We start from the raw sequence: 21,660 nt of genomic DNA on the forward strand, positions 1-21,660 counted from the left end.
ACTTTAAACTAAATCTTAATACTCATGTAACTACATGTACATGTAAGTAAATGTTAAATGGGTTTTTGTTTATACATTTAATACGACAAGCGTTTCCAATAAGCGTAAAAAAACCCAGGAAGATTCTTGACAAAGATGTTCTTAAACAAACACCCCTGGATAGAAAAAAAGGATAAAATCAATATTCGACTATTAATAGAAGCAAACTTAAATGAAACTCCCAAACAATCAAAGCCACATTTGGATTTTTTTTTTACAAATAAATACACTTTTCATTGAGTGGTAAAGATTTTGATATTGTCAGATTTACGACTAGATGTAAAACTGTTTGTTTACCTTGGCGTGTTTTCTATAGACTTGCCCGTCACTCTCGTGAAATTTATGCACTTTATAGCCCAAGGCAGTGTTCTGTATTGCATAACGATGATGTAAGTATCCTGCAAAACAAATTAGAAAAGTTTTAACTCAAGTGATACATCATACTACGTTTTATGGCAATTTATTGGTTCTTTGTGTAATCCAGTTTTCCTGTCTAGTGTCTTAATACATTCATTTTATTTAAAAGAGATAGATGGTCACTTCCAATTTCAATTTATAAACTAATTTACCTGCTTGAGAAGAACTTGCTAGGTATAAAAAGCATTTTGTTTTCTTTTCTGAATTCTATCATACTTAGCACAGTAAGGCAGAATTGACAATTTGATAATGTAGAATCAATATTGTTGCTAAAATATATATCATTCCGGCTAAAAAAAATGAAGATAGATTAATTTCGGAATTCTTTAGCGTTTGCTTATACTTCATAATATATCAATACTGTACGTACCCGAGTGGTCGTATTCCCAGTTGATAAAAGTCTGGCTACTTAAACTCTGAGGCTACAAAATATCGAAATCTTTGGCATTATAATGTCAGACCCGACTTACATTCCACCATTTTCCTTTTATTATCTCCACGGCGTTAGGATTATATTTCATTTTATACGATACTTTTTTATATGATATATAGTTTCAATGGAATAGAAATGCATATCAATCTTAAGAATTATTATAAATACATGAACCAAGCTCTTTCTTGCAAATACAAAGTACTGAAGGTTTTAGACATGTGGGTTGTTTATTCTTTTTTTTAAATGTTACTTCATGAACAAACTTAAAGAAAATGGAAAGAAAAAACTATCAAACCTTTCCTATGGCTGAAAACACACTGGCAAGGACCTTTTTAAGATTAATGACCTCATGATGATCTTCCTTGTGATGGCCTATATCTTTAATTAGACCATCTTCAGAAAGCTCAAACTCGAATCTGTAACCATAAAATAAATATTCAATTTAAAAAAAAACCTTCTAATTAACACAGTTTAATTTATATGCAGTATCTGATAAAAAGTAATGTTGCAAAATGTGACGTTTTAAGTAAAAATAGTTTAAACAGTAAAATTTACCCTTTTTCAAAGTTCCATCCAGCTGGGTTGCTCTTAGCTATAGTGATAATGTAAATATATAACAAAATATATTAGAATATTTGTTTACTGCTTTGAAAATTTATGTCACATTAACTTTAAAATTCATGTATCATATTTTTGAAGATTTGTAGATAGATTTCATGCATCTTTAAAGAGTTACTTTTTCCACCAGCTGACTGTGTAAAGCTATCCAAATGTATCTGACAGAGGAGCGACCCATTGTTTCTCACTAGTGGCAGGACACTGAACTATAAAGAAATGGAAATATTTTTAAACCAGGATCATATTTATGGGATAGTTGACCTTTAAAGGGGCATGGTCACGATTTTTTCCCGATTTTAATGTTTACAACATGATTCAGTAAAGCATTTTAAATAGACAACCAAAAATTTTGAGTGTGATTTATTGAGATATAAGCGAGTTACAAAGCTTACAGTTCTTTGCTTTGTAAACAAAGCTTTTGTTCCCGTTTTAATTTTTGATGTGAAAATTCCTGTTTTTGACTTAAAATGAATGTGTTAAACGTTAGAAAACTGTTTATTTATGCTAAATTGAATAAAAATGGAAAAATCAGCCTCAAAAAGGTTCAAATAGGTTTTTTTTTACTGGTATACTGAACCTAACTACGTAAGCAAAAACAGGGCCTGAGCCTTGTTGTCATGAAAAAATAGGTGATCCCTTTATCTTCCTTGTAACTCTTAGACTGAATCTCAAATTTAAGTTGATCAAAAGAAATGCATTCCTTAATCATTGCAAATATTAAAACCAGAAAAATAGAATTTGACCAAAACCGTGACCATGCCCCTTTAATTAATTGAGTAAAAATCAAATTATGTCACCATTTGTATACTAGTTAAAACAATCCAGATCTAGGCACTTACTGAAAAGCAAAAATTAGTCGTGGTTCAAAATTCGTAGTTCATATTCGACAAAAAACCAGTCAGAATTGAATATAACGGTTAAAATTGTAATTATATCATTAATTTTTATGTACCAATGCATCTCTAGTCTTTTAAGTTATGAATTATGAAATTCATATAAACTGTTCAATGAAAAATGACAATAACAAACTGTCAAATATCTCAAATATCCATAAAACGAAATACAAATTCAAAGCAGAGCAAACCGGACCTCTAAAAAGATAGAGGTAGGATCAGGTGCCATGGAGGAGTGAGCTTCCTCTGCTGACCGGTCACACCCGCCGTGTGCTATTTGTCGAAATCGGGGAAAAACAAAAAAAAACCGTTGACAATTAGGTGATTAATTATGGTCTAACAATCAGTATTAAAATTTGCTCACAACCAGTCTATGATCACTCTTCCGAACTAAACTTTAAAAAACGCCTTGCTATTTTGAGAATTAATTTCTTAATGACATATCTTAGACACAAAAATACAAACAACACGTACCGTTTTCTTATTGTTGTATTTATTTTACAGATATTCGTGTGCTCCCATATTGATAACTTAAAATCTAATAAGATTTTTTACCAAATTTTGCAAATTAAAAAATGTTTCAAGGATTATAAACTTACAATTAAGAAGAATAGAATTTTTTTTAGAAAATCAAAAGCGCTATATAGTCGTAATTCCATTTTTAGATAAAATTAGTCTTGTAAAATAATTTCATCGATAAGAGCTTTGTAAAAATAGTTCAAATCATTAACCTCAAATATTTGGAATTTGAATACCATACTAGATGACTGTTATGAATTTATATCTAAAAATGTTGGTTTGTTCATTACCTAGTCTTTCAATGACCCGTTTTAAAACACAGTTTGTGTTCTGTCCTATTCATAATCTTGTTAATTTTTGTAACTTCTAGTTCGAAAATGTATGCAAACTAAAGTTACAAAAATATGTATATATGAACACATAACGTGTCTGAACAATCTTTATCTCATTAGAAAAAGAAATAAATAAAATCTCCATATTGTAGTTTGTAACATAAAAAACAAATCTACAACTTTAATTTATATAACTATTTTTTGATAATGTTACAAAATGTGTCGACTTCAAGATCGACGAACGTGTATCTGCATACGCATTTGGCAACGATATATAATAATAATGTTGTGTTATGCTAATATTTTGTTGCAATTTACATTTATGTATAGGTAAAAATCAAGAGCTGTGTTTACTGAATTATGTACAAATGCTACTGACTGTCTAGGAAAACACGGATTTCATAAACAAAAGGGGCTCAAGGGCTCAATTAACTATATTTTTTTTATAAAGCAATCAAACTAATATAGGGTTTGAGTGGATGTTTATGTATTATATCTTCTTTTTAGAAAAAAAATTGACCTTGAAGAAATGTCACCTTGCTGCAATAACGACCGGTTTTAAATTTCACATAACAGCTAAACAGCAAAGAACAATGTCGTGCCATACCCCACTAGCAGTATTTAATACCCCTGCAAATTTAAAAAATGAGAAATGGGTCAATGACATTTGAAACTGAGTCTAATTATTCTTGTTGGTCGGCACATAAGTAGCATTATACAACTATATATTGTATAGGATCTCTTGTTCTCTCTATCTCTCTCACTTAAAAGGGGGTGGGGGTATTAGCATTGTTTAGTGATATGTAAATAGTATAGAAGTAATCTGATGGTATCCAACGAAGGCTTGCTGTTTTCAATGAAATCAATTTAAATCTACCTTGAGAGGGTGTCTTGTATTTCAAATAAATAAGCATTATTGCAACAATATAATTAAAATATGTACCCACTTTGAGCTTGTGCCCGAACCGCGTAAACAGATCAGACTCAAATTTGCATCTTTACAACTTTACGAAGTACATGTACATGTATATCATCATAGACCCTGTATTAAATGATTTATTACAGATAATTTTTTTTTAAAATCTTTCTTAAGCGTTTATATTATCGTTACACATATTTGTTTCTTTTTCACATGACATGTAGAATAATTGCAAAATATCTAAAGCTAGTCTAAAGTTGGTGATATTGGAATCCATCCCTATATTTTTGGGATAAATTCGGTTATACTACCAGAACCAGCCTTAACCTTAGTTGTGTTATCCTAATGATAATCGGATTAGCTTTTAATTTAGTCAAACAATCGGGTTTGGTGTTAGCAATTTATATCGGATTCAGCATCCTTTTTAATCACATTCTTCTTCCACGATGCTGGATCATCAAATGGAATTTCACCCAAACCCATCCATCCTATTTCATTTGTGTGTTAGGATTGCATTACTTTGAACGACTGCCAGATTAAGTGAATTTTACCCACTTTGTGCTTGTATGTGATAGGGTATGGCGGTCGCCCGCTTGGACACGTGGGTTCTCTCCGGGTACTCCGGCTTCTTCCCACATCAATGACCCCCTCGCGCTAACATCCGTGCCAACGAGAGATATTGATATAAGTTGTAGAACTTGCTTATCAATCGTTGTAAAATAAATAAAGTTCAGTTAAAAAAAAAAGAAAAAAAAAGTGAATTTTACTATTGTCTTTTCATTTCAATGAACTTGCTTACTTTGCAGCAAAATTTAAGATGTGTAGTTATTACCATGCACGTGGCTCATATTTGAATTTATTTATTTGGATTCATGTTTTAATAGCTAAAAGAAAATTTAATAATTATCATAAATTATTAAATTATGTTTACTTGGTAATAAGGAAAACAATCAAAAATTGTTCAACTTTGATTAGAAGGTAATTTTTCTTAAAGTACCAGTAATAGAGACAGCCAAGTTTTATTTACACCCTTGTCGAGTCTTTGATTAAAATCAGATTAATTTAGTTGCGCATTTGTGTAGTTTCGGTTCTGTTCTATTCTCCGTCCTGTGTTTTAGCAACACCCCTAACAATCTAAAAACCAAGAACCCGGAAGTTTAAAAAAGGCTTTACAAATAATCTCCAAGTTGAAATGGTTAATTACCCAACGTAAGTACAGGTATATAATGATTTTAATTTAGATTGCGGCTCAATTTCCCTAGTCTAAGGTTTTTTTTATCAAGTTTCGTTTTTAAAGAACCGATCACGCGTGCATATCAATTCGTTTAATTGGTAGACTTGGTGTCATTTGAAAAAAAAATTTAATAGTTTTTCAGAGAAAAACTACGAAGATTTTCGAAAAACAATTTTTGAAAGCTTGACATACATAAAGTATTTCTAAAAGTTAGAAGTATTTGCTTAGCAAGTTTTTATTTAAGTTAAAACGTTATCTGAAGATTGAACTGTGTCAATTTTAATGAGCCTTGCAAGGAATCTAAAATAGGAATTTAAAACCGTTCATGGGTTCGATCTTTTGTTAGTGCGTGTCAGTAAATATTCAATACGGGGGAACGATATACGACAATTTGCACGCATACTTCATATACACATGCATATTTTTGAAACTTTGTGAAATTTAAAGTATAGTGTCTTTAAATCTATCACCTTAATAAGTGCGAGTATATTTAGGTAGCAAAATTTGTTTTTGTTAATGCAATGGTGCCATCTTCTTGGTCCTTATGAACTAAAACGAAGTATTTTTTTCATCACGTTTTCTTACCTTTCTATATAAATCATCGGTATAAAGTGTGTGAAAGTAAGTAAACCATCGTTTATTGCTATTCTGTACAATACGTCGGAAGTAGAGCCCAGAATAAAATCCGAGGAATATAATCATAATATATATGATTTATGAGTTGACAGTGCAATATTTGCATGCATAATATTTGTAAAAAACATTCCTCAAACTCTGCTAATTAATACGTTTTATTTCTTGTTAAAAGTCCCAACAATTTGTATATGCCATACTAATTTACATTAAATATGTAATCTTTGTCTGAAAAAAAAACTTTAACTCTGCTAAATGATACGTTTTATTTAGTGTTGAAAGACACAGGAATTTGTATATGCACACACTAATTAAAATCATGTACGTAATCTTTGTCTGAAAGAAACTTTAACTATGTTAAAATAAAATGTTTGATTTCTTGTTAAAATACCGAGGATTTAATATGTACAATGATAATAATTATGCTCAACGCACAAACTGATTCCATGATACTAGACAGATCCAAATTTTTACTCAAAAGCAGATCATAAAAATTGATTTATTTTAATTAGCAGAGAAATTAATAAATGATGTAAAAATCAAAAACATGGCTTTTCTCCTGCCAGATATGTTTTTGCAATTACCATTTTCAAAATGTACATTTAGAAATTCATGTCGATTATTACACGTTTAACGTAAATTTGATAAGATAGTATATGTTATCATTAAAATTTTTGAAATCGTTCAATTTTCTTTGCATTTCCACACTTTCAGCACTTATAAAATACATATAATATAGTTTTTTATTCAATGCTATTTGCATTAAATCTTGTCTTGCTTCACATTTATTTTACAGAAACAAAACCAAAAATATCTCTTTGGTCATGTATGGAAACCTTATACAATTATCTTTTTTTTTATTTCAGTAAACTTTGCTCCCAATTCACAGACTTATGCAATGTACGCCGAATGATTCTTTATTTGACTTTTTATTTTTCCATTTGGTATACAGGGTGTTGTTCATAACCGAGCAGACTACTTAAATCTGAAAGTAGAACATTCTGGTTTATCCTAATTCCGTTCATTGTTGGGTGACTTCTGATCGATTTTCTTTTGAATTAAAGAATGGATCACTCAGTAGATGTAGATATTGTCTCCTTTTAAATTGTAAAATGAATATAAGCTCGAAACACATTTACATAATATTTACATTTGATGATCGTGATCGTGAAAAAGATTTTGAATTTATTAGTTCAATAAAACAAATGGGAAAATCAGGAACAAATTTAAATAAGTATTAAGCAGCAATACTTTTGATATATAGTAGATGTAAAATTTATTGGTAACTGATAATTTTTAAATAATCTTCCTAAAAAGCTGCTCTTAAAAGAGCATGTATCTAGAGATCACTATAATACAAGTAAAACACTGAACGCTTTCCAAGAACCCTTGTTTCGTTTTCAGTAACGTTTGAGTATGCAAGAGGCGGGACATATGTTTTCTATGGTATGAATGATAAAACGAGGCACAATGCAGAATTGCGAAATTTTAAGTAAATTCCAAACCCAGCTAATCCCCTTACCCCAACAATCGGCTTGATTTGCTGTAACACTGGTACGAAAAAACGGACATTAATTGAGATGTCCAAAAAGGAAAACAGTTTCACTGCGTATTGCTTTCGAATCTATTGTCCTTTAAGGGTTTGATACTTGTTTTAAAAAATCGTTCTTAAAACTGATGTTCAAAGCTGTAAACGATATTCGTATTTATTTCTACAACCAGTAGTTACAATAAAGTCAACTTCCAGAGCAAAAAAAAAAAAAGATAAAGTAGTATTTGATATCCAGATGATAATTTCAATACCCGGTGTGCATTACACTTCGAGTTTGAACGTTCAATTTTTGCACTGTCTACAAATACACTTGCTATATACAATACAAAATGATAATTGTAAAGAATATTTTACCTTGACAATGGTAAGCACTTGGAAGTCCGCTAGTACCACTGAGTCGGCTTTGTATTCATAATGATACTCGTAACCGATTTCAAAATTATATGCACAGGTCTCTCTACGCAAGAAAAGTAGCCAAAATCCACACAGAGTAAAAAGATAAACAAAACGTCCCATCATGATTACAAGAGTCCCATTCTGCTACACATCACTTTGGCGACCTGGATACACCAGGAAGTGCAAAGACCATGCCTGTTAGAATATGCGCATTAAAACCAGTTTTCTATGATTGACGTTTACTGCTTTCATGCGTTGTGCCTTTAAATGGATCATAAACTAGGCAGAGGTCGCTCTTTTTTGGACAAGCAGGAAGATTAAATGTGAATTATAATATGTGAAAGAATTCTTGCCTACAGAGGTGTAAATGTGCTACTAATGGTGTGCAAAGACTTAATATAGGACTACAGGATGGCAGCTGTTCACTTTGCTTTGTCTGTACTTTCTGTTTGTGTGTTTTTGACTTTCGGGTTTGGCAATGAGATTTTCTCAGAAGAGTACAAAATAGAAGAGGACATGCATGGGAGAGAACTGGTGGTTGCAAGCCGTGGACGGATCCGTAAAACAATCGACTTAAATGATCAGAGTATCGTAGCTGTGAGCAATAATTTAAATCATTTAGTAAAAACTTATATTCATATTTTTATTCATCAATAAAAAAAGTCATTTACAAATGTATTTTCTTGACTTTCGTTTTGAAAACGGTCTGACATTGTTTAAATATTTTAGCCTTCGATGTACCTATAATGCTAGTGATATGAATTTTTAATGAATGACTAGCAAACGCTAGCATACTAAATGAAATATGCAAATATTATTACACTAGACTCATATTTTTCTGCAGAAAACGATGTGTAAAGATAATACTATAAAGGTCTCCTTGGCATCAAACATGCATGAAGATGAGTGGAAAATAGGCGACCTTGTTGTAGGAAGTTCTGCCTTGGGCTGCCGTTTGTCCTTCACAAACTCAGATGGAGGAGTGTTTGGAAAAATTACTTATTTAAAGACCCAACGAAAGGGCCTTTTATATATAACTGTAGAAAATGCTAGGTAATCCATAATTATGCAGCGATTTTATCAATCTTTAAAATAATTAAAACAATCGTATTATATAGCTGTTTAAAAATATGATTGCTAAGTCTATATTTATTTTCCGATTTTTTTTTTCAAAAGTCCTCTTGATGTTCTAGAAGAGGCCAATATATCACTTCATGTAAAACATCGAAGAACAAAACGCAGCAACACAAATTTTCTCTCAAACATCTTGGATAGCATTAATTGGGAAGAAACATCAAACACGACCATACTGTTCAACAAAGACAAAAAACCTTTCTCTATTCTAAAGATGACGAACAACCCGACATTAGATGTAGGAATACTTGACTCCATAAATACAAGTCCGAACGCAGAGACGCATTTTAACTTCACCTGTACTTCTTGCTTTGGAAAAGTTGAGTTAGCTTATCATCTGTAAGTATATGTTGAAATCTTACCGTATAAGATGATAAAAAAAAAGAATAAAAATACGGTAATCTGGTCACGCAGTAGCTATAGCTTTTTGTTTAGATATTTTTTTTTAATGCAATCAATATTGCTTTATTAAATAAGAGCATTATAAAATAAAGAATATTCGTATACATTGTAAGTTACAATATGCCTTCATTTCGATTACATAATACTGGTATGTAATATTTAATTGATATATACATGTAATTTGTTAACAATTTGAACAGGGAAATGAGAATAAAGAGAGATGTCGATACAAACAAACCAATTGTGAAATCCTACCTCTCTCAAGTGGAAGGCGAGACCACAAACTACTATCAGTTTTCGATCCAATCACACAAAGAACTGACTCTTCTAGTTGACGAGAAAGTGATGGAAACGGATCCTTTGTTTCTTCATCCAATCACGTTAGCGACATTCAAACGATTTCCACCTTTACAACTTACAATCCGTGTCCAATCGAGCACGTACTTAACTGCCAGCATCATTACACATTCTTCTAAAGAGTTTAAGTTTGGGGATACTTTCCAAACGTCAGGGAAGTTTGTTGTGTGTGAGTATTAATTCAGGTGTTGTTATAACTGTGTCTTTAAAGAATAGTTTTGGGGTTGTTTTTCACCAAATATTAAAATACGATTAGCTTTCATTTTAATTTAAAAAAATAATTATTTATCTGAATTAAGAAATCATTTTAGCACTTTGATATAAGTCTTTCTACTTATGATGCATTTTTAAAATAGAAAAAAATGAATGAGTTGAAATCCTAATTGAGCATTTTCCCTATTTTTCATTTGTTTGTCAGGAAATTTTTTGCTTTTTTTATTTGAAAAAATACGTCGTATATACCTTTACAGTTCAATAGATATCTTTATGCCAATTTATTGATCTTGAAGATTACCAATGAAGACTCTTTAACAAATAATCTCCATAAACTGCAGTTTGTTGATTTTTTCCTTGAAAATCAACTCAATCGTCATTGACAAAATATTGTCATTTTCATTAATGACGAATCAAAACTTACTACAAATAAACTACATCACAAACACAGATTATATGAAAATTTAAACGTAATAAAATGACTTATTGAACAGGTACTCCGGGGTCTACCTTGTTAGTTAGAAGCATATGAAAAATGTGGAGATCACCAGGTTAAATGTATACAAAAATAGTAAACAACAATGGCAAGGTGATTTCCCTTAATATAAACATATAACACTTATTGTGGTATATACAAAGTTCCGACATACATCCAATGCCTATAAGATTCCCGCCATCCATAAAAACTTAAACTTTTATTTTTTAAGAGTTAACATCATAGTTTACTTTAACTTTGATATTACAATATGTTTTAGCTAATCAGCATAGTCAACATAATGGATTACCAACAAATCATATTTCTACATATGATTGGCAGACAAACCACGTTCAAAACGATGCCGTTGAGTCCAATGATTTGTTTTCAATGAGTTTCAACATTTCCCAACAGGTACAAATGTTCCTTTTTTTAATTATAAATCTACGATCTATTGAATTTATGCAATTTGACAATTTTTGTTTGTTTGACAGATTAGTTTAAAACCTTTCATTGAATGGGCAGAACGAGACATTAGACTTGATTTTGGATCACCCTTTACAATAAGGTAAATGAAAAAACCAGTTTGTTTTATATCCGTACAATATTCTTTGATGAAACAAAATAATTTATTTATCTTTCACCAAATTATATTCATATAAATGACATATACATATACTACAATGAGACACCTCTTTTGTAGGTTACAGCAAGAACTTAATTTAAAGTCAACAGTTTCTGATGTTTCACTGTGTTCCAACGTAGAGTCTCGTTTAACGAGCGCTTTCTCGTCAGAGAGAAATTCATTAGTTGTTGATGCTTTTGGTATTCCTATATGGTAAACAAATATCTTTTCTCTTATTAGTACTTCTAATATTTGTAAAGTTTGGTTATAACAAATTAACCCAGATAATGATCCATTGTCATTTCGCCACATTCTTTGTTTATTGACATATTTTGTGTTATATCATGTTTTGGTATGCTTAGGGGTGATGTATCGACACTGACTATGTCTCAGATTTCGAGAGCAGCATTGGATCAACAAACTTTATCCAGAAAATGTCAAGCCAACTGTTTTGAATCTCAGTCCCTTTCAACATCAATTGATGCATGCGGTGCGCCAGGTAGTCTTGTGCTTCGAAATTCGTCGACATTTTCTTCGTAAGTATTAGACGTTCATTACATTACTGTAACATTACATTACATTACATTACATTACTAGTGTATCATTAATGTCTAATTGATACCTAGCTTGCAAGTTTCTTGGCATACTAATCGATATGGACCAAAAAAGTTGTGTCTTATGTTGACGATTATTATAGGTCATTTGAAAGCAAATTAAAAAAAATAAAGAAAACAATGTTTAAAAAATCGATTATTTTAGTTTGCGGAAGTTATTTGGAGACACCATCATATTTCTGTCGGAAGAACCAAGTGAATCTTCGTGGTGTGGTCATCCTGGAAATCCATGCTTGGACTGTTCAAATTACATTCAAGATGACAATGTTTGCTCTGACAGATATGTTACCCCAGAATTAGCAGAAGTGTTAACTAAATTAGCAAAATTTGTTGAAGCGGAATGGCCAGATCGAAAGCTCTTGATTTTGGAAGCATGGGATGAAGCTACATCAGCACATCCACTTGGTAGTCATGGTAACCAGTCCTTGTTTTACACCGGAAGAGCAGCAAGAGTTGCATTGAGTAAAAACTTAACATCAAAAGAACCAGAGACTGATCAAAATACATTCCAGAGGTTTACCCAATTACTGCAATGCTCTGATGCTGATTTCTTTGACACATACATGAGAAATTCCGTTCTGGACATTTGTGTTTCTGATGAATCGGCCGCTTTTTTCACGAACACCGAAAACAATAGAAAGAAAAGAGCTATTAAATCAAACAACATTGTAAAAACAAATACTTGGAGACAAGAGAAAGATAAATATGATGAACAAATTTCTGGTTTAGGTTTGTGTATATATAAAATTTATTTTTGTGAAATACATTTAGAAGTACACCCTTCCAGCACACTTCTGTATGATCAGTCCGTTATATAAGATTGCCAATTTCTCTTGCAGTAAGTGTTTCGTCAAGTGGATCTACCCTAAAAGACTATTTTGGAGGAGGAAAGTATTATCCATCAGGAAAAACTGCGATAGATGTTTGTGGAGAAGCTGAAGATACATATAGTATTGAAAATCTGGATAAAATGCAAAGGTATTTTTAATTTATTTAAAACGTTAAAACACCACGGTTTTTATTTAACAACACTTTTATATTTTTTCTAATGTGTTTAAAAATATTGTATTTAGATTGCAATATCATTGTAGTCTTCCAAATAGGTATATAACAGCCAGTTTTGATATTGCTTCGCATTTTAATTGTTTAAAAGACAAATTCAGTATCCACTGGAAAATGTTGCATTCGAGGCCGAAGGAGCTAAGACCTCCTCATGTGGAGCACCAACGAGAGGCTGTAATCAATGTACTCGTTACGTGGATGTAGATAATCCATGGGATTGGTGCCTAACGAGGACTATGACCACAAGGGCTGCAACAAGACTTCATCGCTTAGCCAGACTTGTAGAAGAGGAAACAAAGTCAGGTCGGAAATTATTTCTAAAATCTCTATTTTTCGGGGCATTCACGTAGTACACAGCAAAACACAATAACAAACCGATATATTACTTTTACTTTAAGGCGGTTCAAGTTTAAGTTTGGCGGATGAAGAGTTAGGAATTTGTCGATCAGCTATGGTGATGTACGAAACCCTTGAGACGTGTATAGAAAAAATGCCGAGCTCTACTACTAATAAAGAATCAAAGTGTGTAAGTAATTGATTTGAAGAATCAAACAAAGAGTATGATTATTTTTCTTTATTTAAGAGAATTGCAGTTTTTATAAATAACATAGTTCAATTTTTTTTCTTCGAATTTATGTCTTTTTAAGGAAGAAGTCTTTTCTGATTTTCGACTTGTCAAACGTAAATTTCATTAATTGTTCATTAAATCAAGAATCAAGAAAATTAAGAAAAGGAAATTAAAATAGTATATTTTTCTTTCTTTTTTACTATCATACAACTTGGCATAGAAAAAGTAATCAATGTTTAGAATCTAACAAGGTCTATATTTTTGGCGTAATATTGGCGTAGGAAAGTATCGCATGTTTCGCAATTCAGAATTGCTGCAGATAACTGAGTCTGTTTTGGCATTTTAAAAACAATAACTTTAATGTTGGATTTTTTTACTTATGTGAACTAATGATATGATACTTGGGTTTCAGAAAATTTGATTTGCCTATCAAATTACATTTTAATAAGCTTTTTAAAGCGCCCATTCTACACTTTGATTTTTATGAAATAATCACTAAAATAAGATTTTCTTTCTTATTAAATGGTCAATACATTAGCTTTTCTGTCAATTTATTTCTTTGTATAAAGTCTTCATATAAAACAATAATCTTCAAAATTTTAGAAAACTAGAGGAAATGCAGGCTAATAAATATCAATTTCAGTATAAATATTTGTTCCAATTCAGTAGTATAAGCTGATAGACATTCTGATGTTCTATCATTTCATTGAAAAATAGAATGTTCAAATCTTAAATAAAGATCTACAGAACTACAAAGAGCTACACTTATTTTTATCATCCTTTACGTTGAGGAAAAAGGTAGTGACTTTGACCTGACTTTTATGCAAAAACAAAAAGGTAAAATTTGATTAATCTGATAGAATCATTTGGTAATATGATCTGTTTGACTGTGTCAAAATTTCATGTATTTCTTATTATAAAAAGTATGTTTGATAACAAGAAGACTCCTTCCTTAAATTAAATGTGAATGCAAAGCTCAGAAGAGATTTTCGTCATTCTGTTTAAAAATGTAAATCATATAATTAATACTAATTAAAAGTTTTTTATGCCTCCTATAAAACCTTATTCTTTTTCCTTTGTATATAATCATTCATTTATGTTAGTACGATTGCATGATGGACGCCCGTTGCTGTTACGGAAACGATAATATTGGCTGCATAAGAAATGAATGTTCCGGAGATGAGAGTTCTAGTGTGTGGACATCAATAGCTTGTTCAGGTATTCAGTCGTTTCAATAAATACTACCTTGAAAAAAATTGGACAGAAGAACGTTACAACTTCACTTTCACTGTATTTTGCAGCTGTGCTTTTTTTTTGGGGGGGGGGGGTGAATATTAACAATATAGTTTGAAAATTTGGATACTGACTATGTTTTCGACAAGTATATATTTCTTTTCTTTTTACTTTTTATACAGAACTAAATCCTTTTTTAAGTGATGTTACCATACCAACAACACCAGGTATATTTTAGACTTTTTATCCCTTTAAAGCATCCCTTAGATATACTTAAGCAGTAAATGTCGTACATATAATTTCATTTGAATTTAATTTCTAGCATGTAACGATGGTGATAGTTCCAAGATGATCCTGTATGGAAATGTATGCGGAGGTAATATTATAATATACGATGACTTTTTGATATATGCAATTGTTGATGATGACATTTTTTAGATTAAATAGCGGCATTATCTTTTATTACTTTACAGAACCAGTTTAAAGACAAAAATGACTGTAAACAATTGATAATTGATTAGATAATTCCAAAAAATAATTATTTATTGAAAGCATTTGAGAGTAACCTATCGATACTTGGTTAATAAGATACGTAATATACCCTACGTTAAAAAAAGTTTTCATACATTTTTGTTTTAAGAAAATCGAATTTTAATAGGTCAGTTGGTTCAATTACTTATGCATCATTTATTTCAATAGGCGATCCTTGCCAATTTTTTACTGGAAAAGAGTATCACCTTTTGTTAAAAGTGGTTCTAATATTCGAAGTCTGTTCTGGCAAATGGGATCAGACAAAAATCGACCAAGACATTCGGAATCTGAATACCGGAGAAAGTAATTTGATGACTTTTTTGTCTTCTTGCATGGGTAGTGACAACACAATTCTAAAACTTCACTACCCTGTTCCAAATGACCCAACAATCGGTAAGTTTTATTTAGATGACTAAATTGCATATCATACAATCTGTAGCCCTTAAGATAAAGTGTGCGTAAGTCTAAGACATTTTTTAAGTAGGACTTGATACATTCTTCGACTTAAGTCCGCAACTAGGAAGTGCTTATATGAAGCTAGAACAATTTACACAAAACTTAGACAGCCTTCGAGAACGACTGTTATTTGTCAAAACAAACAAAAAACAAGAATGGACAAACTGCATCAACCTCAATCGATTGCTTAGTGATATACACAAAGGTTAGGTACATCTACAATACACTCATTTCACATTGAATTTTGTGTATGCATAGGCGTCGGAACCGGGGGGTGGGGGTGGGGTTCAGTTAGACATAAACCATAATGATATTTTTTTTTGTTTTGGGGGTTTGTTTTTGCCTATCAAGATTTCTGACAAGCCCCCCCCCCCTTTTTTAATTTGCTTCCGACGCCACTGCTACATGTATGTGCCATAATTAATAAGGTTAAGTACATCTACAATATACCTATGTCACCTTCAATTTTGTGTATATACCATTTAAATGACTTCTAAACCCCCCCCCCCCCCCACCAACCAATCCAATATCAAAGATACTTACCAGTTGTATCTATATTTAAATTGTATATTAACTTAAATAATTATCACCGATACCATCGAAGTCGATTAGGAAAATGAACACTTCAGTAATGACTTTTTAACATAAGAATAATGTTGGCTTTATGTTACGGACGAAGTACGTAGGTTCTAAGATTCAGCGTAAGTTTAAAGTATGACCCTACTTATGTCAAAATCTTGGCATGTTTTGTGTAATGAGCCCCAGACTGACAAAACACTGATTTGTTGTGCACAATTAACTTATTGAATGTTTAAGTATTTTTAGTCGCTATGTATATTTTTCAATCAGTATCCATTTATTATGCTGTTGCTCATAAATAAGGTTTAAAGATAAAAGTTTAAAAAAGATTTGATACACAATATTTAAAAGAATGCATGTAAATTACAGGAATAGGGTTTAGCCTTCGTTCATCGGAAAAGAAAGATCTGCTGTTAAAAATTTTACCAAACCTAGACTATGACCTCATAATGGAAGGCAAGCAATCCTTAACAAAAGAACAAGCACTTTACTTGTATGATGTAAGTTCTGTTATTTCAAATTTAAAACAATAGATGTTTGGTATCGTTATTGCTTACTGTTATTCCAATTACTTTATTTTTGCGTTCTATGTCCATTTTTAGAAAACTATGAGGCGATACTACATAAAGACTATGAACAGCATTGTCCCATTTAAATCATTTATTCACTTGGACACTGCTACAAAAATTGCATTAGTTAATGCAAACTATAGAGGAGAGTTTCCATCGAAACTAAGGAAAAGGTTTAACACCGCTGTACAGGGTGGTCAGTGGGCTAATGCTGCTAATATTTATCTAAGTCATCCAGATTACAAGAGAAACAAATGTGATACCACTGGCTATGGGAGTATTTGTACCAGAATGACATGGAATGCGGAGCAGTTTAATAAACTTGCCAAAAAACAAGGTTGTATGATGTTATTATTGTAACAAATTTTTTGAGTGTTTAATTAAGAATGTATGTATTTACAAAAAACTGATTAACAATTGTTTTTTATATTAGTGAAGGTTTTAAAAAGAGAAAGTTCTTCGGCTCTTCAAAATGTTGGAAGGTATATACCTTGCATTTCATGTGGATAGTAAAGAGATTTGCTTTTGTAGAAAAAAACATACATGTTATATATTCAAAATCCTTCTTTTATTATTGACATTACAGATCGCTCAAATTAACTCTAACTCCTGGAGTGTCTCTGAGCACAAGTACACTTGCTAATCTGGCTGTCATCGCAGGATTTGATCACGTGACTAAGGAATCGGATCACATCGTGGCAAGTGTTCGACCAGCTAAAGGTGTAAATAGCGTTTTAGTAAACTATCCAAATGTGAATATGCACGAAACCGAACCCCCTGTCGATAACATGGTTGAGTATGAAATTCCAGCAGAGGCAGACTATAGCCTGACTTATCCTTTACTTCTGGATGGATTTAATGACTCTATAAGACTTTCGGACTGTTACAAAATAGCTGATTTAAAATCTAATAAATTTAGGTATTTTAGATTCGATCCAACACTTTTAGAATGTATGGAGGAAGCAAGTAGTCACTACACTGAGTGTATTGCAGTAGAAAGCGGTTCTGGATATCGAGTCAGATCTGAAAACAATAGGAACATTGATAGTAGGCATTCTGAGGAGAAATGGCGTTTTTCAGTTGGTCAGGCTGTGGAAATTGGTAAAGGCAAAACTCTAGAAGAACTAAAGCTTCTCGGATTAACAGTTATAAGATCATGCGTTCAGAATTTGATCCGCAAGAGGTTGATACTTGGAATTGGTGCGCACGAAGACAAACTTTATGTGGACGTACGGGAATCTTCACTAGCAGCGGAGTTTGTTAAAGTTTGGGAGGATGGATCATCTGACTTGTACACGTATCTTAAAGACATAGAAAACGGCTTCAAAAATGGTAACTAGAGAACATTTTCATAATTTACTTCAAAACAAATTCACGAAAGAAAATTTTATTTAAGATATGGGTTTTGTCATTTGGTCATTTAATTGTGTATCCTGTCTAGGAGGTGCTTTTATTGAACCAACAAACAAAACACGTGCATGTCAACCTTCACCGCTTGGAAAGAACTCATACTACATCAAATATTCTAATGAAGGGTAAGTGATCGCAAAGTTTTAGTAATACACTTTTATGAAAATATTTTTTAGAATTGTGTATCATTTAAACATTGACTTATAGAAGATAAAACAATACGCCATTGTCAAAGGCAAAATTTATTTCTTTTAGATCATGTAGTGCAGATACAGGGTTTTCTTCACTGTGTTCATCAACAAAATCTGAAAGACAAAAAGCTGCCGCAGATCTACTGAAACGTCTAGATGAAGTGATAGGAAACGGACCATTAGATAAAGCATCACTTAGAGAAAAAGTCAACAATTGTTTAGTGAATCTGTGCGGAGGATGCATTGGCAAAGGTACAATTCATAATCTGGAAAATGCAATTGATTTACAAATCTTTTTTATGAGTTTTGTAAACCAAATACAGACAGAAGGAGATGTAAGTAAAACATAAATCATACTGTTATCAAGAACCTAATATTTCATATTTTTCTATTATAAAGGAAAAATCTGGAGGGATAAGACGATAGCGTGTTTTGACTTCGTTACCTACTTTTTGGATGGGTCTTCTGTACCATTCCCAAATTTAAGAAATTCTGGAGCATTCTTCAATACAGAGAATACTAAATCTGAAGTTCATTCGTTGGCTTGTCATGATGGAAGTGCCTGCATTGAAAATGTTCAGCTTCATTCTTTACTTCGTACGAATATTTAACGTTTTAAAATAATAATAAAGATATTTTTTTTTATTTTTAATCCACGCACACAAAGATTGTTGAACAACATTTACAAACACCATTCCTAGTTAAACAAATGTCATAATGTTTCTCGCTCTAATTGAATATTTAGTGAAACATTTTTTATGAATGAAAGTCACAGTTTAATCTATTTCTAAAAACAGCATTGAGAACTTTACTCTAACATGGATAATACTCAAACGATGAATGTTACACATGATATTGTTATCAAGAAGTATGCAAAGCTGATGCCTGACGAAAAAGTCAATTTTTCAGAGAAAATGATCATGGTAATGATACTATTCCAAAATAAACTAAAAGAGATTAGAAATATTTATCATAGGAGCTCCGTCATGCTATAAGGATACAAATATTGTGATACTGATTTTTTTTATTTCAGAAGAAACATTGACGACCAAGTACAAACCAGACTCATCCCAAACTAACGAAGAACTAGTTTACGATCCAATGGACAATCCCTCCCCATTGCTCAATATTTTAGAACAAGAAATGGCCATGCGTGTATCTGGGAACGTTTCAGTTTATATTGAAAACAATGGAGATATCTCAAGGTTGAATCAAATATTAAAGGTATGTAGAATATTAGTCAAAAATGAAAAGTTGTAAATACCTTGATTGTTTGTAAGTGATGCAAATCAATCGAGAAACGTGCAAACGTTATTAACTTAAAAAATTAAAGCTGAAAAATACACAATCATATAAGTACGCACAAACTCGCATACCATACACATATAGACAGGTGCATGACGATAAACAGAGCACTTTTAAAACGATTATTATGTTTTCAGATTCTTATGGTCTTCAACACAAAGGTCACCAATGTTCATTATCATTTGACAAATTCTGTGAGGAAAAACCAAGTTGTGGGTGCTGTTCAACGTAAAATAGAAAGATGGGCGACGTCGACGTGTCCGGACATCTCCCGTGTAACGGTCGCTCCTTTCACGGTCTCTGAAATATCTCACGAAAGACACAAACGAAGTATAGATAACAGCCAAGACAGGAATTTCGCAAAGCAACTAAGAAACAATTGGGAATTGGAGTGGCTTTCAAAAACTTAATTATATTATCCAATACTAAATTAAAGATATTTCTATTAGAGTTTATCTTTGGGGATTTGCTAAGCAATTTAGGGGTAGTGTGAAAATTATTTTATTTAACTCTGTTTATTATGTTTTAAATGGAACGATTAAATTGTTTTTATATTCCCACAGGGGAAACAAATTAATCCTTTTTTTAAACAATTATAATCTAGCTTTATATGTCAAAATGTCATCTTTAATAAAACTAGTCCTAAGTGCAAACCCCTAACAAATCATAATTTTGCATTCGATTTCAGTACTTCATTAGATCTGGTTTACATCATTCTGATATCTACTTCTAACAATTGTTACGTTATAAAAACTAATTGGAGTATTACATCAATCATTTTCTGTGATAGTGACTATATCTTTTAATATTTAAAAAGAATCTCAATGCAATATTTTTTTTTTATTTCATCGAATAGTTTGTGTATATACTTGACAACATGAATTTATTACGTTTCTTTCGAGTTGCGGACACTGTGAAACTAATGAAATTACTCGATTTCCCACGGATTTGTGAATATTTCAATCAAAGTTTTCTTTAAAGCTCATAATATTTATTCGTTTGGATTTTTTTTTAAATTCTACATAACGAAAACAAAGTGTGATTACTGATAAATTGTTGAAGTGTTGACTATTTAATTTGAATACTTACTTAAATTTTATTATGTTCAAATACATTAAAACAATTATCAGTGCACTACAGTATGATTATTTTTTGCATGTAACTCAGAATGTTTTTAATCTATTTACACGTGTATGTACTGCTGACAATAGCTAGTACTGTTTTGAAAAAACACTTTTCCATTGATGTGGAGGACCCTGAGGGGTGTCTTGCATCTAATATTTTTTTTAGTTTTACATAACGAAAGTATGTAGAAAATAGGCGACTATACGTGTTACCAAATTCTGAAATTTAAAAAAGTGGAAAAGAAATCAAAGAGCATCAATGTAAGTGGATATTGTAAAATTGTCAATTTCAAGAGCAGGAAGATAAGAAAAAATTGTTTTGTCAATCAAATAAATAGTCAAATACTTGTATATTTTGATGAATAATATTTGAAATTTTAAAAAATTCAACGAATATTGATAAAATCACAATACATGATATTTGCATTTAAGTCTATTTTACGTTCAGTTTAAAGGTCATATGAAACGATTTTTAACACTATGATTTTCTTTCATAAATAAAAAGCTTGGTATAAACAAATGTTAAAATACGTGATGTAAGATTTTTTTGCGTTTGCATTACTGAAAAATAACCGTGAAAACTGAGCACCTGAAAAAATTCTTCCCCGCTTATCGTTCTTGATTTTGTGGATTTATGACGTCACACAGACCCACCGATGTAAACAATGCATCAAAACTAGTGTAATTTTACAGTAGTTTATCGATTAGATTTTAGTAATTTTTGCATCTATGAACGTGTCTTTCTTTTCAAATGAGATCATTTGATTTCGTAGTAGCCTACAGATGACTTAATTAGTTTCAATTGGTCGTTATAATGAATAAATCTA

At 31.5% G+C, this 21,660-nt stretch overlaps 2 protein-coding genes across 3 annotated transcripts in view; one reads left to right on the top strand and one right to left on the bottom strand.

Annotated features, from left to right (window-relative positions):
• The window catches only part of LOC105337197 (uncharacterized), a 40,296-nt gene extending 32,188 nt beyond the window's left edge, over positions 1-8,108 (bottom strand). For both annotated transcript variants that reach the window (XM_066087231.1, XM_034470713.2), the window contains exons 1-6: positions 7,944-8,108; positions 1,626-1,713; positions 1,445-1,481; positions 1,185-1,305; positions 827-878; positions 337-437 (exon numbers count right to left, since the gene is read on the bottom strand). In XM_066087231.1, the coding sequence (XP_065943303.1) occupies positions 337-437; positions 827-878; positions 1,185-1,305; positions 1,445-1,481; positions 1,626-1,713; positions 7,944-8,108 (564 nt within the window). The remainder of the gene's footprint in view (positions 1-336; positions 438-826; positions 879-1,184; positions 1,306-1,444; positions 1,482-1,625; positions 1,714-7,943) is intronic.
• A 196-nt stretch (positions 8,109-8,304) lies between these two features.
• Positions 8,305-20,843, top strand: LOC105337187 (uncharacterized). Its single transcript, XM_011441820.4, has 25 exons — positions 8,305-8,582; positions 8,830-9,038; positions 9,162-9,458; positions 9,722-10,047; positions 10,847-10,980; positions 11,061-11,134; positions 11,270-11,404; positions 11,554-11,727; positions 11,951-12,534; positions 12,645-12,783; positions 12,959-13,170; positions 13,266-13,393; positions 14,539-14,653; positions 14,851-14,895; positions 14,991-15,044; positions 15,368-15,592; positions 16,604-16,734; positions 16,837-17,140; positions 17,237-17,285; positions 17,390-18,135; positions 18,245-18,338; positions 18,469-18,656; positions 18,804-19,001; positions 19,438-19,628; positions 19,847-20,843. Exons 1-25 carry the CDS (start codon positions 8,397-8,399, stop codon positions 20,117-20,119), a joined length of 5,211 nt encoding a protein of 1,736 aa, XP_011440122.3. The 5' UTR covers positions 8,305-8,396; the 3' UTR covers positions 20,120-20,843.
• The last annotated feature ends 817 nt before the right edge of the window (positions 20,844-21,660 follow it).

The sequence above is a fragment of the Magallana gigas genome, chromosome 6 (genome assembly GCF_963853765.1).
Source record: "Magallana gigas chromosome 6, xbMagGiga1.1, whole genome shotgun sequence".
Classification (NCBI taxonomy): Eukaryota; Metazoa; Mollusca; class Bivalvia; order Ostreida; family Ostreidae; genus Magallana; species Magallana gigas.

Bases quoted from the DNA above. Each gene is read 5' to 3' on its own strand.
- LOC105337187 (XM_011441820.4), top strand. From the start codon at position 8,397: ATGGCAGCTGTTCACTTTGCTTTGTCTGTACTTTCTGTTTGTGTGTTT. The intron at 12,784-12,958 runs GTATTTTTAATT...ATTGTTTAAAAG, and splicing joins AATCTGGATAAAATGCAAAG to ACAAATTCAGTATCCACTGG. The intron at 13,394-14,538 runs GTAAGTAATTGA...CATTTATGTTAG, and splicing joins CTAATAAAGAATCAAAGTGT to TACGATTGCATGATGGACGC.